This window comes from Hypanus sabinus, chromosome 13 (assembly GCF_030144855.1).
Source record: "Hypanus sabinus isolate sHypSab1 chromosome 13, sHypSab1.hap1, whole genome shotgun sequence".
Classification (NCBI taxonomy): Eukaryota; Metazoa; Chordata; class Chondrichthyes; order Myliobatiformes; family Dasyatidae; genus Hypanus; species Hypanus sabinus.
Genome location: NC_082718.1, coordinates 16,375,021 through 16,389,874, shown reverse-complemented (window position 1 = coordinate 16,389,874; position 14,854 = coordinate 16,375,021). Strand labels below are relative to the sequence as shown.

Below are 14,854 nucleotides of genomic sequence, written 5' to 3'. Positions count from 1 at the left end.
TCAACATCTACAGTACATAATATTATGAAAAGATTCAGAGAATGCAGAGACATCTCAGTGTGCAAAGGGCAAGGTTGGAAACCACTGTTGAATGTGCGTGATCTTCGAACCCTCAGGCGGCACTGCCTAAGAAACCGTCATGCTACTGTGACAACTATAGCCACCTGGGCTCGGGAGTACTTTGGAAAATCATTGTCACTTAACACAGTCCATCGCTGCATCCAGAAATGCAACTTGAAACTGTATTACGCAAGGAGGAAGCCATACATCAACTCTATGCAGAAACGCCGGCAAGTTCTCTGGGCCCGAGCTCATCTCAGATGGACTGAAAGACTGTGGAACCATGTGTTGTGGTCAGATGAGTCCACGTTTCAGCTAATTTTCGGAAAAAACGGGCGTCGAGTTCTCCGTGCCAAAGATGAAAATGACCATCTTCATTGTTATCAGCTAAAGGTGCAAAAGCCAGCATCTGTGATGGTATGGGGGTGTATCAGTGCCCACGGCATGGGTGAGTTGCATGTATGTGAAGGTACCATTGACTCTGAGGCGTATATTAGGATTTTAGAGAGACATATATTGCCATCAAGGCGACCTCTCTTCCCGGGACATCCATGCTTATTTCAGCAGGACAATTGCAGACCACATTCTGCATGGGCTACAACTGCGTGGCTTTGTAGACACAGAGTACGTGTGTTTGACTGGCCTGCTGCCAGTCCAGATCTATCTCCTATTGAAAATGTATGGTGCATCATGAAGAGGAGAATCAGACAATGGAGACCACGGACTGTTGAGCAGCTGAAGTCTTATATCAAGCAAGAATGGACAAAATTTCCAATTGCAAATCTACTACAATTAGTATCCTCAGTTCCAAAGAGATTAAAAAGTGTTATTAAAAGGAAAGGTGATGTAACACAATGGTAAACATGTCTCTGTCCCAACTTTTGTTGAGTGTGTTGCAGCCATCAAATTCTAAATTTGTGTATATTTACAAAATACAATTAAGTTGTCAGTAAAACTATTGAAAATCTTTTCTTTGTACTTTTGTCAGTTAAATAAAGGTTCACGTGAATTAACATATGTATCACAGATTTTTGTTTATTTTGCATTTTGGAAAATATCCCAACTTTTCTGGAAATGGGGTTTGTAAATGCACCATGCTATTCCTTTTAGTTACTTGTAATTTTGGGCTCCCACATCTTACAACTCTGAGTAAACACACTTTTAATTGAAATTCTGTACTTTTATATTTTATCATGGAATAAAGGTTTGAAACAATTGCCATCAAACAATAATGGACATGAAGCCAAAGAATTGGGATGGAGTCGTAGGGAAATGAGAAGTTTGATTAAAGAATTTGGTTTTAAGAAACTTGAGAAGAAAAATGTGGAGAAGTATTCAAATTTAATGAAGTATTCCCATGTATTCATTGTAGGCTGGTGAAGTTGTGGTGAAGTGATGTGTAAGGAAGCAAATAGGTACATGAGCTGCCAGAAGAATGCGGAGTTATGGTGGTTCCAAGATCAGGCCACAAGGAAATGTAAAAATGAGTGTTTTCAATTACCTCACCTGGATCTAGAGTACTTTAGTAATGAAGATCTTGGTATGAAACAGGATGAAGCAGCTCAATTTTGTGTGACCAGACGTTCAGTATTGGAAGGATATGAGGATGTTTTAATGAACACTGAAAAAAGAGTCCTAGTCACGCAAATCCTGAGATTTCTATGTTAGTTTTACAGATTTCTGTTTTTTGTGAATTAGGAAACTAAAATTTTTTTTTGTAAATATCAATAGTCTGTATACAGTGCCTTGAAAAGTATTCACCCCTACAGCTATTTTCACATTTTACTGTCTCATTTTCTAAATTTAATATGTATTGAAGTAGTACTTTTTTGAGCTAATCTATAAAACATTGTGCATCTTGTCAAATCAGAAGAAAAATTCCAAAGCCTGTCAACAATTTACTAAAAATTAAAAACCAAAATAGTGAGGCTGAAAAATATCCATCCCCTTTGTGATTACCATGCTAACTTTTCTCAGGTGCAGTAAACAGTATTACCTTACCAACTGATCCAACCTGTTGATATCTAAAATCATGTTTTCAATGATTTTGTAAGAATAAATACCCCCTTTTTCTGAAAGGTCCAGCTGTATGATATATTTTCAACAGACCAAACCAAAATGAAAACAAGAGAGCATTCAAGACAAGCCAGGGAAATGATAAATAGAGAAGCACAGATCTGGGGATGGGTACAAGACCATCTCAAAGGCACCAAACTTTCCAAGGTATTCTCCACCACAGTGCAGTAAATCATTAAAAAATGGAAAAGCTATGAAATCACAGTTACACTGCCTAGGTCAGGCCGCCCCTCTAAACTTAGTTGCTGGAGAAGAATGACATTTGTAAGAGAGGCTGCTGTAACACCAACAGTCACTCTTCAGTGAGCTGTCCAGCTCTATTAGAGATGAAGTTCATGGCTGCACAATTTCAAATGCCTTGCACAAAAAAGGTATTTTTGGAAGAGTGGCAAGGAAGAAGCCCGGGCTAAAAAAAGCATATCCTTGTCTGTAAAGAATTTGTAAAGTGTTACATAGAAGGTACTGTAAAGATGTGGAAGGAGGTCCTGTGGCCAGATGAGGCTAAAGTGGAATTTTTTTGGCCTCAACACTAAGCAGTGTGTGTTGCATAAATCTAGTACTGTGCATCAGCCAGGTAACATCATCCTTACTGTAAAGTATGGTGGAGGTAGCATCAAGCTATAGGAATGCTTTTCTGCAGCAGGAACTGGAAATATAGTCAGGATTGATAAGAAGATGAATGCTACTAAATACGGAGAGGTCTTGGGATAAAATCCTACTAGTTTCTTAAACTGGAGAGGAAGTTTGTCTTTCAGCAGTACAACCCAAAGCGTACTGCCAGAGCTACTGTGGAGTGGCTTCAAATGGAAAAAAAATTATTTCCTTTAGTGGCCCAGTCAGATTTTTGACTAGATTGAGCATCTCTGCAAACACCTCAGGATTCCTGTCCACCGCCGCTCCCCAGGTTGAGCAATTTTACAAGGAAGAATGGGCAAATCTTGCTCTATCCCATTGTGTAAAGCTAATAGAGACTTATGCAAAAACGACTATTGGCTGTATTAGCTGTGAGAGGTGGAACAACTAGGTACTGAGCAAAGGTAGGATGAGTACATTTGAACTGCTGACATTTCAGTTTTTGAATTTTTAGTTTTTCATGCTTTACAATTTTTCTCTGCTTTTTTTGGGCTGTACTGTAAAATAAAAAGGACATGATTTACAAATAAAAATTCTCAGTTAAATTGATCAAAATTCCAGGTTGTAATACTCATTTATATGAACACCACTAATGGGAATAACAATTGTCTGTAAGAGTGAAATTTTTGAAAAAAAGAAACTGAATGATGAAGGATTCTTCCCTGAGGTTATATCAGAAGTGGAGTAATTCCAGTTTAACTGATTATTTGGAAATCTTCCTACCTCTGGGAAATCAGTTACTGCTGAAATAGTTGGTACTCATGTTTTAAAGAGTTCTGTATTGATTCAGATGCCTTAATAAATAATAGTTCATGTAAACTAGGGTATGGTTATGAGATAAGACTTGACTGGCAATGTTTTTAAATAACTTAATGTTAATCGAGATTAGAATGAAAGACTATTCCAGGTTTATTGGAATAGTCATGTATAGAGTTGAAGAGCCTCATTAGATGTAGATAGATGTTTGATGAGTAAGGGGGTAAAAGATTACCTAAGTAGCTGGGAAGGAGACATTGATATTACCATCAGATCAGACATGATCTAATTGAATGTTGGGGCACATTGAAAGATTCAATTACTCCACCTTTGCTCCTAATTCCTGTGTTCATAATCCAGCTTTTATGAACAATTCTAAAATTGACTTCACCATCAAGGTATTGAATTAAAAGACAGTGACTGTACATGTTTATCACAGTCTTGTTGCAAATTTATTTTGGGTTTGGCTTCAAATACCATATAGGATATAAGGACATGCTTGTGATACTTGCCTTTAAACTCTTGATTGAGAATGATCTGTCAGTTCAAGTTGCAATAAAATAGATTGAACAAATTTAGGATGCCTGAAGACCAAGCTGCCAGAGTTCTGCTTTCAGTAGTTAGAATGTTTAAGAGTGAAATATTTTTCTAAAATAGTGCATTTTTTACTAACAATTAGTCATTTATATTTGAATTGAATTAGTTCACAATACAGTGTACAAAAGATCCACTTATGTTTTTGACAAACAAAAGGTGGCTTTTGATGAGTATTTTTGATGTCTAAAAGTTGGCAAGCATTAAAGAATTTAGTTAGTGGTCTTGCAGGAATTGAATATCGTGTAATTTAGGTTACAGGGTTGAAGACCATAAAATAGACTGCTTTAGTGTTTATTCACATTCATGTTAAAAGCCCATGCGTGTAAGAGACCAAGAAATTAATATTAAAGGGGAAAGCGTATTGCTTGTGAAAATGCAGTCGCAAATAAGATCTTGCATATTATTTTACTTAATAAGCTTTCTGTACTATAGTGAGCCCAGGATTTCCACACCTTATGGCAGACTTACCTTCTAGTAGTGATTTTTTTTTTGTTTGTATTTTGTAACAAATTTTATTGAAAAATGTATTGGCTTTTGTTGTTTTGTGAAAGAATTAAACACTGCAGAGATTCATTTAGCATTGTTAAGTAGCCATGTAAAGTTTCATTTAATTTTGTTAATAACTTAAGTCTAATTGTCAATATTTAGGAATTAAATGGTTATTGTTTTATCACTGTTTATTTCTCTTCCACTTTTTTCACATTATATTCTGCTAGCCATGTCTCACCGTGTTTTTTTTCCCTAATGCTTCCTCCTTTTTACATTTTTCTTCTTTCGTGCTTTGTGTTTTATTTTTGTATCTCTTTATTGACTTGTTCAGTTTGTATTTGACCACAAGACATGGGAGCACAATTAGGCCATTTGGCATATTGAATCTGTTCTGCTATTCTATTATGGCTGATTTTTATTCCACTCAACTCTATTCTGCTCACTCTCCTTGTAACCTTTTATGCCCTTACTAATCAAGAACTTAATAACCTCTGTAAATATACCCAATGATTTGGCTCACACAGCCATCTGTGGCAATGAATTCCAGAGATTCACCACCCTCTGGCTAAAGAAATTCCACCTTGTCTCTGTTCTAAAGGAATGTCCTTGTATTCTGAGGCTGTGTCCTCAGTTCCTAAACTCCCCCACTATTGAAAACATCCTCTCAACATTCATTTTATTTAGGCCTTTCAATATTTGCTAGATTTCAGTGAGATCCCCTCCCTTATTTATTCTTCTAAACTCCTCTCAATTCAGGCCCAGAATCATCAAACGTTCCAAAGTAGGCACATCCTTTCATAGATAAGGTTCAAAACTGCTGTCAATACTCCAAATGTGGTCTGACCAATGTCTTATAAAGCCTCAGCATTACATCATTGCTTTAATATTCTGGTCCTCTAGAAATGAATGCTAACATTGCAGTTGCTTTCCTTACTATTGATTCAACCTGCAAGGTAACCTCTAGGGATTATGCACAAGGACTCCCAAGTCCCTGTGCAGCTGTGATTTCTGAATTTGCTCCTAGTTTAAAAAATAGTCTATACCTTTATTCCTTTTACCAGTGCATGACTACATGCTTCCCTATACTGTACTCTATCTGTTACTTTCTGTATTTTCCTAATTTGTCCCAAGTCCTTCTGCAGACTCCCTGCTTCCTCAGCACTGCCTGGCCCTCAAACAATCTATATATTGGCCACAAAGCTATCAATTCTGTCATCCAGGTCATTGACATTTAATATGAAAGAAGCGGTCCCAAAATCAACAATGTGGATTACCACTAGTCACCGGCAGCCAAACAGAAAAGGCCCCCTTTATTCCCACTAAGCCATATTTTATCATGTGCCTCCAAGTACCCCAAAACCTCATCCTTAATAATGGGATCTAACATCTTGCCAATCACTGAGGTCATGTTAATTGTCCTATAATATCTTGTCCACACTGCTCCCTAACCAACCTGGCACAGCTTGAGAGTGGAGTGATATTTGTAATTTTTCAATCCTCTGGATCCATTCCAGAACCTAGAAATCTTGAAAGATCACTACTAATGCCTCCACAGTATCTTCATCTACCTCTTCTGGTGACTCACCTATCTTCAGACCAAGCAACTTCTCCTTAGTTACAAAGTTCAAAGTATATTTTAATATCGGTACATGTATGTCACCACACACAATCCTGAGATCCCTCCTCCTGTAGACATACTCAGCAAATCTATAGAATAGTAACTGTAAACACGATCAATGAAAGATCAAGTAGAGCATAGAAGACAACAAACTGAAAATGCAAATACAAATAAATAGCAATTAATAACGAGAGCATGAAATAACAAGATAAGAGTCCTTAAAATGAGATTTGTTGTGGGAACATCTCAATAGGTGAGTGTAGTTATCCTCTTTTGTTCAAGAGCTTGTAGGTTGAGGGGTAGTAAGTGTTCCTGAACCTGGTGGTGCAAGTCCTGAGGCACTTGTACCTTCACCCTGATGGAAGCAGTGAGAAAAGAGCATAGCCTGGGTGATGGGTGCTACTTCCCTAAAACATTATTTCATGTAGATGTGCCAAATGGTAGGGAGGACTTTACCCATAATGTACTGGGCCATTACTTTTTATCTTTTCCATTCAAAGGCCTTGGTCTTCCCACACCAGGCTGTAATGCATGTTATGTAATGTAATGCATTCCACTACACATCTATAGAAGTTTGTCAGAATTTTTGATGTCATGCTGAATCTCTGCATACTCCTAAGGAAGTACAGACGTCATTGTGCTTTCTTTGTAGTTACATTTATTGATGGGTTCAGGACAGTTCCTCTGAGATAGTAACACCTAGGAATTTAAAGTTACTGACCCTCTCCACCTCTGATTTTCTGATGATTATTGGTTCATAGACCTCTGATTTCCCTTTCCAGAAGTCTACTATCAGTTCCTTGGTCTTGCTGATATTGATTGAGAGGTTTTTATGACACTACTCAGTCAAAGATTCCATCTCCCTCCTGTATGCTGGTTCATCACCACTTTTGATGCGGCCTACAGCTGTGCTCACCTATCCCCTGACACTCTCAAATTTCTGGCATATTGCTGGCACCTTCCAGAATGCAAAATACTTATTGAATTTATCTGCTATTTCTTTGTTCCCCACCCCCCCCATTACTACCTTTCCAGCGTCATTTTCCAAGTCCAATATCCAGTACTGCCTATGTTTTACTCTTTATATAGCTGAAAAACATTTGTTATCCTCTTGTAAATTATTGGTGAGCTTATCTTTGCATTTCATCTTTTCTTTCCTTATTTCTTTTCTAGTTGCCTTCTGTTTTTTTTAAAATTTCCCAATCCCTCAACTTCCCGCTTTTTTTTTTGTTGTATTGTTCAAGCTCTTTTGCTTTTTGTTTTTGAGTTCCCATGTCAGCCATGGGTTGCCTCATCCACCCTTTAGAATGCTTCCTCTTTGAGATGAACTGATCCTGCATCGTCCGAATTTCTCCCTGCACCGCCAGCCATTGCTGCTCTGCTGTCACCCTTCCAGTCAACTTTGGCCATCTCCTCTCTCATGCCTCTGTGGTCCTCATTACTCCACTGTAACATCAATAGATCTTATTTTAGCGTCTCCCTCTCAAAGGGTGGGGCGAATTCTATCATATTATGGTCACTGCCTCCTATGGGTTCCTTTGCCTGAACTACCTTATCAAATCTGGTTCATTACACCACACCCAATTTGGAATTGCCTTTTCCTTATTGCGCTCAACCACAAGTTGGTCTAAAAAAGCCATCTCGTAGACATTCTACAGATTACTTGTCTTGGGATTCAGCACCAACCCAATTTTCAACCTGCATGTTGAAATCCAGATCAGCACAGTAATACTCCCTTTTTACATACCTTTTCTATCTCCTTTTGTAATTTATACCCCCATATCTGGGCTACTGTACTGTATCATCGGGGTCCTTTTCCCTTTGCAGTTTATTAACTCTCACACAGGGATCCTACATCTTCTGATCACATGTCACATCTTTCCAAGTATTTGATTTAATATTTTTTTTTTACCAACAATGGCCACCCTTTGGATATCATGTGTATCCATGGTTGCTAAGGTCCGTACCATGATCTTCTCAGCCTTGACTTAGTGATGTCCACATTGTCATATTTGCTCATTTCTAACTGCACAACAAGATCATCTATGTTATTTCATAAGATAACGGAGAAGAATTAGACCAATTGGTCCATTGAGACTGCTCCACAAGGTATTTCATATAATATCTTCAGAACTGTATTCATCATCCTTTTCAATTTTGTCTCCATGTTACCAGAAGTTAAACTCTTACAATTTCTAAACTTTCTCTCTATTGAATTGACTTTATTTCTTACATCCATCACATACATGAGGAGTAAAAATCTTTACGTTTGTTCTTTGTTCTGGAAACTTCCATAACCTCTCCTTCCCTTTTCCATATCCTTACTTTTGCATGCAGTTGAACCTTGTCCGCTGCTACTTAGTTTAGGGTCATATTCACAGCCCTGGTTTATACAATTGTTTTTTTTTACATTTCCTTCAGAATTAGAATCAGAATCAAGGTTTAATATCACTGAAGTATGTCATGAAATTTGTGGCAACAGTAAATTGTAATACATAAAAAAACTGTCAATTGCAGCATGTCTTGTGTGTGTGTGTATGTATGTATGTATATATATATATATTAAACTTTGATTAATAGTGCAAAAAGAGAAACAAAAAGTAGTAAGGTAGTCCATTCAGAAATCTGTTAGCAGAGAGGAAGAAGCTATTCCTGAATTGTTGAGTATGTGCCTTCAGGCTCCTGTACCTCCTCACTGATAGCAATGAGAAGGTAGCATTTCCTGGATGGTGGGGGTCTAAATTATGGATGCTGCCACTTTGAGGCATTGCTCCATTTGAATGGTTTAGATTATGTAATTTCTATGTCTGCAAACAGAAATTGAACCTGGATTTTTTTGAAGATGTACAGTACTGTGCAAAAGCACCAGAGCGACATTCTAGAATGATCAATAAAGCAATTGTTTGGAATCAAATGACCTTGCCTGTTGTCTTGAGGGCTGGATGTGTCTGTACCTACACTATCCCCCAACCCAGCACACCTCTGTCACCTGTCCCACACCCCTGCTGCAGCACTCCACCCTTACTATTCCCAATATCATTTGCTCTCGCCAGATTTACCAGCTTGCTCTCTGCTCCACATTGACAAATACTGTACTGTGCAAGAGTCTTAGGCACTCTAGCTATGTATATGTGACTTAGACTTACACAGTACTGTATAGCTTGGGAAAATGCCAATCATTGATAATCGGTCTCTAGGTAGTCAATGTCAAAAGATTGTCTTTATTACTTTTCTAAACTATATGAATGCCATATTTGAAGTATGAAAAAACAGGCGGTACGTTTTCCATGAGCATTTTAACAATATGAGTGGTGGGAAGTGCCATCTAGAAAACATTTCGTATTGTAATTATCTGTAATGCAAAGCCATATAATATGTAAAATATTGCATAATAATGCAATTTAGGGAAAATATTTGATTCATATACTTCCTGCAAATGCATGAGAGTGGAATTTATTTCATATCTGTTAATCTAATGGTAAAGATTTGTGAATTCTGTAAAGATGAATTTCTGTATCTTGAAGAGTGAAGCACAAGGGTTGCCTGTATTGTTATCACGTTTCCAGTGGTTAATGTTATCATTATCTTTTCATGCTGTTTTTCTGGCATGTGACAGTTTAAATACAATACCAAATCAGTTTTGCAATGATGGGGTTACTGTTGTTTGTGTTGGCTACTATACTCAGGTCCAGATTGCCATTTTGGATTAACATAAAATTTCTTCGCGCTTCAAACAACAGTGGAGTTATCTGGTGTTCTGTGTAAAAAAAAAAACAAACCACTATCTTTAAATGTGTGCAATTAAAAGTGATAGTCTATTTTTTCTCATTACATGTAATGGATTTGCCTTATGAAGACACAGGAAATTTGTAAATGCTGGAAATCTTGAGCTACATATACAAAATGCTGAAGGAATTCAGAAGGTCAGGCATCATCAATGGAGGGAGTGGAACGGTATACATTTTGGATCGAGACTGTTTGCAAGACTGAAAGGAAATGGACGAGGGCCAGGATAATAGGGGGATGGGTGGGGGGGGGGGAAGAGATCACAAGCTAGCAAGTGTTAGATGAGTCCAGGTGAATGGGAAGTTAAGTGGGTGCGGGGTGGTGTGTTGAAAAGGAATGATGTGTGAATCTCGGAGGTGATAGGTAGAATAGATAAAGGGCTGAAGAAGAAAGAATCTGATAGGAGAGGGCAGAAGAACATGGAATAAAGGATAGATACTTTATTGACCTCAAAGGAAATTATAGTGTCACAGTAGCATTACAGTGCACAGATACAAATATTAGAAGAGAAGTAGAATAAAGTATTAGTTACCACAAACAATCCAACAGGAGGAGATCATCACTTCCCCGGATATAAGTTAACTCGTAGACCCTAATGGCCGAGGGTAAGAATGACCTCATGTAGTGCTCTTTGGAGTAGCACAGCTGTCTTAGTCTATTACTTATCTGTTCAGCCAAGATGACATGCAGAGTGTGAAAAACATCATCCAGAATTGCCAGGATTTTCCATAGGGTCCTTTGTTCTACTACAGCCTCCAGTGTGTCCAGTTTGACTGCTATAACAGAGCCAGTCTTTCTAATCAGTTTATTAAGCCTGTTGGCATCACCCGTGTTGATGCCATTGCCCAAAACATACCACTGGCGACAAGAAACTGATAGAACATGTGCAGGAGAGGCCTACATATTCCAAAGAACCTCAATCTCCTCAGGAAGTAGAGGCAACTCTGGCCCTTCTCGTACGCAGTCTCTGTGTTGGTGCTGCACTCAACTCTGTCGTCCAGGTGCATCCCCAAGTACTTGTAGGTACTAAAGGAAGGAGAACCAGAGGAAATGATGGTACATCACAGGGCCATGGGAGGGTAACAAGAGGGGTGAGAGAGCCACCAGAATGAGGGAAAACACGTGTGGTGGTGGGAACAGAGAGGAATAGTTACCAGAAGTTACAGACATCAAAGTTCCTGCCGTCAAGTTGGAGACTATCAGGATAGAATATGAGGAATTAGTCCTCTAATCTGCACCTGACTTCGTTGTGGAAATAGAGGCTGTGGACAGACATGTCTGTGTAAGAATGTGGTGGAATTAAAATGGATGGCCACTGGGTAATCCTGCTGTTGTGACAGTTGCAGCAAAGGTGCCCAATGATGTGGTCCCCATTCTGTGTCAGATCTTACCAATGTGGAGGGGACTGCAACTGGGAGCACTGGATGCAATAAATAACTCTGATAGTCTCAGACCAGCAGTGTGTACGTTGTCTGACTACTCATCTACATAGGTAGTAGTTTGTCAATTAGCCTAGCAACTTAAGTGGCTTCATGATGTAGAAGGAAATGGAAGTACTGGAGCGGTGGTGCGGGGGGAGGGTTGAGAGTGCACAAAAATCCACATGCTTACAAGTAGCAGTGAAGGGCAGGGTGAAAGCCAGTCTCGAGCTGTGAGGCATGACTTATTATTTTTTTGAGAGATTGATTATTTTGAAGATGGATCCCAGCAAATACCTAACAAAATTGGCTGCAACTGTAGTCTGTGTAGATTTTTCCAGGTGAGATATTCTTAAACTATCCAGGCTATCCAGGAATAGGTTCTGAATCATTAAACTAATTTAACTGCCCTTTATGTTATCGCTTTATCAAATCAAATATGGGTGCCAGGGTAGTGTAGTGGTTAGCGTGACCCTATTACAGCTCAGGACATTTCAGATTTCGGAGTGCAATTCCATCAGTATCTGTATTTGTACATTTTCTCCATGAATCGTGTGGGTTTCCTCCAAGTGCTCCAGTGTCTTCTCACATTCCAAAGATGTACTGCTTAGTAGCTAATAGGTAATTGTAAAATGTCCTGTGATTATGCAACAGTTAAATAGGTGGGTTGCTGGGGTGTTGGGCTCTTTGGGCTGGAAGGATGTTCTGCGCTGTATCTCTAAATAAATAACTTAAATAATATCTACATTTCCCAAATTTTATGTGACCAATAGAATTGTATACTGTAATGTAATTTACAGAAGTAAATTAGCAACATGATAAGTTGGACCTTTTTCTTTTCATAGACTCTGGATAAGAAATTATATTGGTGCACCTTCTGTCAATTCTAGCTGGAGAACTATTTCATAGTTGTGAGGGGAGTTGCAAAATTATTGCTGACTTACTTTACTTTTTAATGATCCCATATTACTATCTGCAAATAATGGGAAGAGATCTAAATGGTACAGAGAAAAAAAATTGCCTTGATCAAAGCAATGGGGGATTACTATTACCGTGAGCAGCCTTCCCGAGAAGGTCTCAGTGATTACAAATACATTTCAGCAGTTATTCCTATGATATGAAATTGGGGAAAATGTGTGTAATTTGTTAAACAGTCAGTTTAATAAAAAAAAACACATCTGAATAGCTTTTATCATGTTTTTTAAAATTTAAGTGCCATCACTTGAATTCCGTTGAGGGTGTATAGTAAGAAACATACCACAATAAAGTTAATTTCTTCAGTAATTCATGTGAGAAGACAGAGTTACTGTCTTAGATCTGATCAGAATATTTCCGACACTGAATTACTGCATTGGAGTAACTTTGTTAAGAGCTTGATGTTACTTGGCTTGAAATTTGGTTAAAAGTAATGGAAATGCTGTTAAGTTTAACACTTCTGTGGTTATTTTACAGGTTTTGTGGATGCACTTAGATGTTTGCAATGAGCACTGTGGCTGGCATGCCCCAGTGTTTTGGATGCCAATGTGTAGGACTCCGTAGAAATCGATTGTATCAGCAGCGAACGTCATGAGCATAGTGATCCCAATTGGGTTTGACACAACGGAATCCTTATATTTGGAAATGGCTGCAGGGTCAGAGTAAGCAATTTTATGGTTGTCAATTATATATTGTAAATTTAAGAATTGTCATTTCCCTATAATGATTTTAAAATATTACCAAATATGTATGTGCTGAACTATATTTAGTTTATTTCTTAAGGAATTTTGGAATATTAAGTTCTACAAAATTTACTTTTACAATCATAGATATAATTTTAAATTGGTCATTGTCTTTACTTCATTATCACTTCTGATATTTAGAAACACATGTCAATGTGTCCAGTATGGACTGCTTATTGTCTTTCTCTAGGGAAACGTAACACAATGAACAAAGCTGAAGCCTTATTTCATAAATTAATTATGGGAATGATCAGATTTGATATAAGTTCTCATTGTTATTTATATTGAGGATGTGCACTTGTACTTAACTTTATTCATAAGTTTGAACCGATATTATTTTTGGTAATAATGGACGCCATACAGGGATCTGGAATGATTCAGACAGAGCCATAATGTCTGTGATTTGAAGTGTCCGGAGACATTGAGGACATCTTAACAATGGGGCCATGTGTGATATTTGTAAATGTTCTAAGCTCTGCCAGGTCTATTGAAATTAACCACTAGAGAGTCTGGAATTAACTTGGGGATGTGGAAGTGTTAAAAATCCTTGCTGAACCCTGGGGAAGCCTTCCTGACCCTCCAGAGTTCAGACTAAATAGTTGTTTAAAAACCAACCCATGGTCTCTTCTGAACAATGAGTGCATAACACCATGGTGTTACCATTTTGCCCTCGAAGATGTGTGATACCCCTAGATCTTTTTTTTAATATGGCTCCAACTTCCTTGGTGTAGGGTAGTGATGGGAGCTTTAGCCAAAAGTCATAACCTAGCAAAAATGCAGTGACCATAAGCTAACAAGTAACCTTCCCACTGGAGAGGGACAAAAAGCTAAAGTAGTTTGGTCAGAAATGGTTGAAATTTGTCATCCACTGCTTTGCAGGTGTACATAATTTTCCACTTGAGGAAGTCCCCATTGAAACCAATTTAGAAATGTAAATTATACAACCCTCCACCAGGGTGAATACAGAGTTTTAATTAAAAACATAACTTTTCAGCTGTATATTTGGAGGTCTATTACAAGTAGGAATAGTATGACACAAGAAGCTATGCAATGGAGTATCTGTTGAAAAGTTACTCATCTTATATATTTGCTCTCAGCGTTTATAATCTCTCTTAGTTCTTAGGTTGTCCAAGATAGTGTGTGCCATATGCAGTGCAAGTAAACATTTTGCATGCCTTTGAGTGCTACCACCTCAGGAGACATTCTTGAGCAATAGAGTAATACCAGTGTATGTAATTCCATACATATTTGTTCAAATACAAATGTACAGACAGAAATGGGGTCCATTTGGCCCACCTTGTCCATGCTGCCTGTGGCAGATATCAACTTGCCCACATTAGGCCAGCAACCCTCGCCACATTTTCTATCCAAGTACCTTTTCAAACACTTCTTGAATGTAATTATGTCTGCCTTCATTATCATTATGCAAAAAGATTTATCCCTCAGGTCTCTTAAAATTGTACTGTCTTATTTTAAACATTTTCTCTGGGAGAAGTGATTCTGACTACTTATGCTATATGTTCCTCCAGTCAGAATAAGCCTAGCCTATCCAGACTCTCCTTATTTCAGCCCTCCAATCCAGGCAACGACCTTGATGAATGTCTTTGCATTCTCTACATTGCTGTGTAGTGTGGGGACTAGAGATGTACAGAGTACTCTTATTTTGGTCTAACCAATGTTTTGAACAATGACAATGTGAGAAC

At 38.1% G+C, this 14,854-nt stretch overlaps 1 protein-coding gene across 9 annotated transcripts in view; it reads left to right on the top strand.

Moving 5' to 3' along the window:
* Positions 1-14,854, top strand: part of kmt2e (lysine (K)-specific methyltransferase 2E) — a 125,950-nt gene that overhangs the window by 13,815 nt on the left and 97,281 nt on the right. For 8 of the 9 annotated variants that reach the window (XR_009515321.1, XM_059987175.1, XM_059987178.1 and 5 more), the window contains exon 2: positions 12,886-13,070. Coding sequence is in view for 8 of the 9 variants with exons in the window: in XM_059987175.1 (XP_059843158.1) it covers positions 13,000-13,070 (71 nt within the window). In the remaining variant the exon portion in view is untranslated. The remainder of the gene's footprint in view (positions 1-12,885; positions 13,071-14,854) is intronic. The other variant, XM_059987174.1, reaches the window with a different exon arrangement.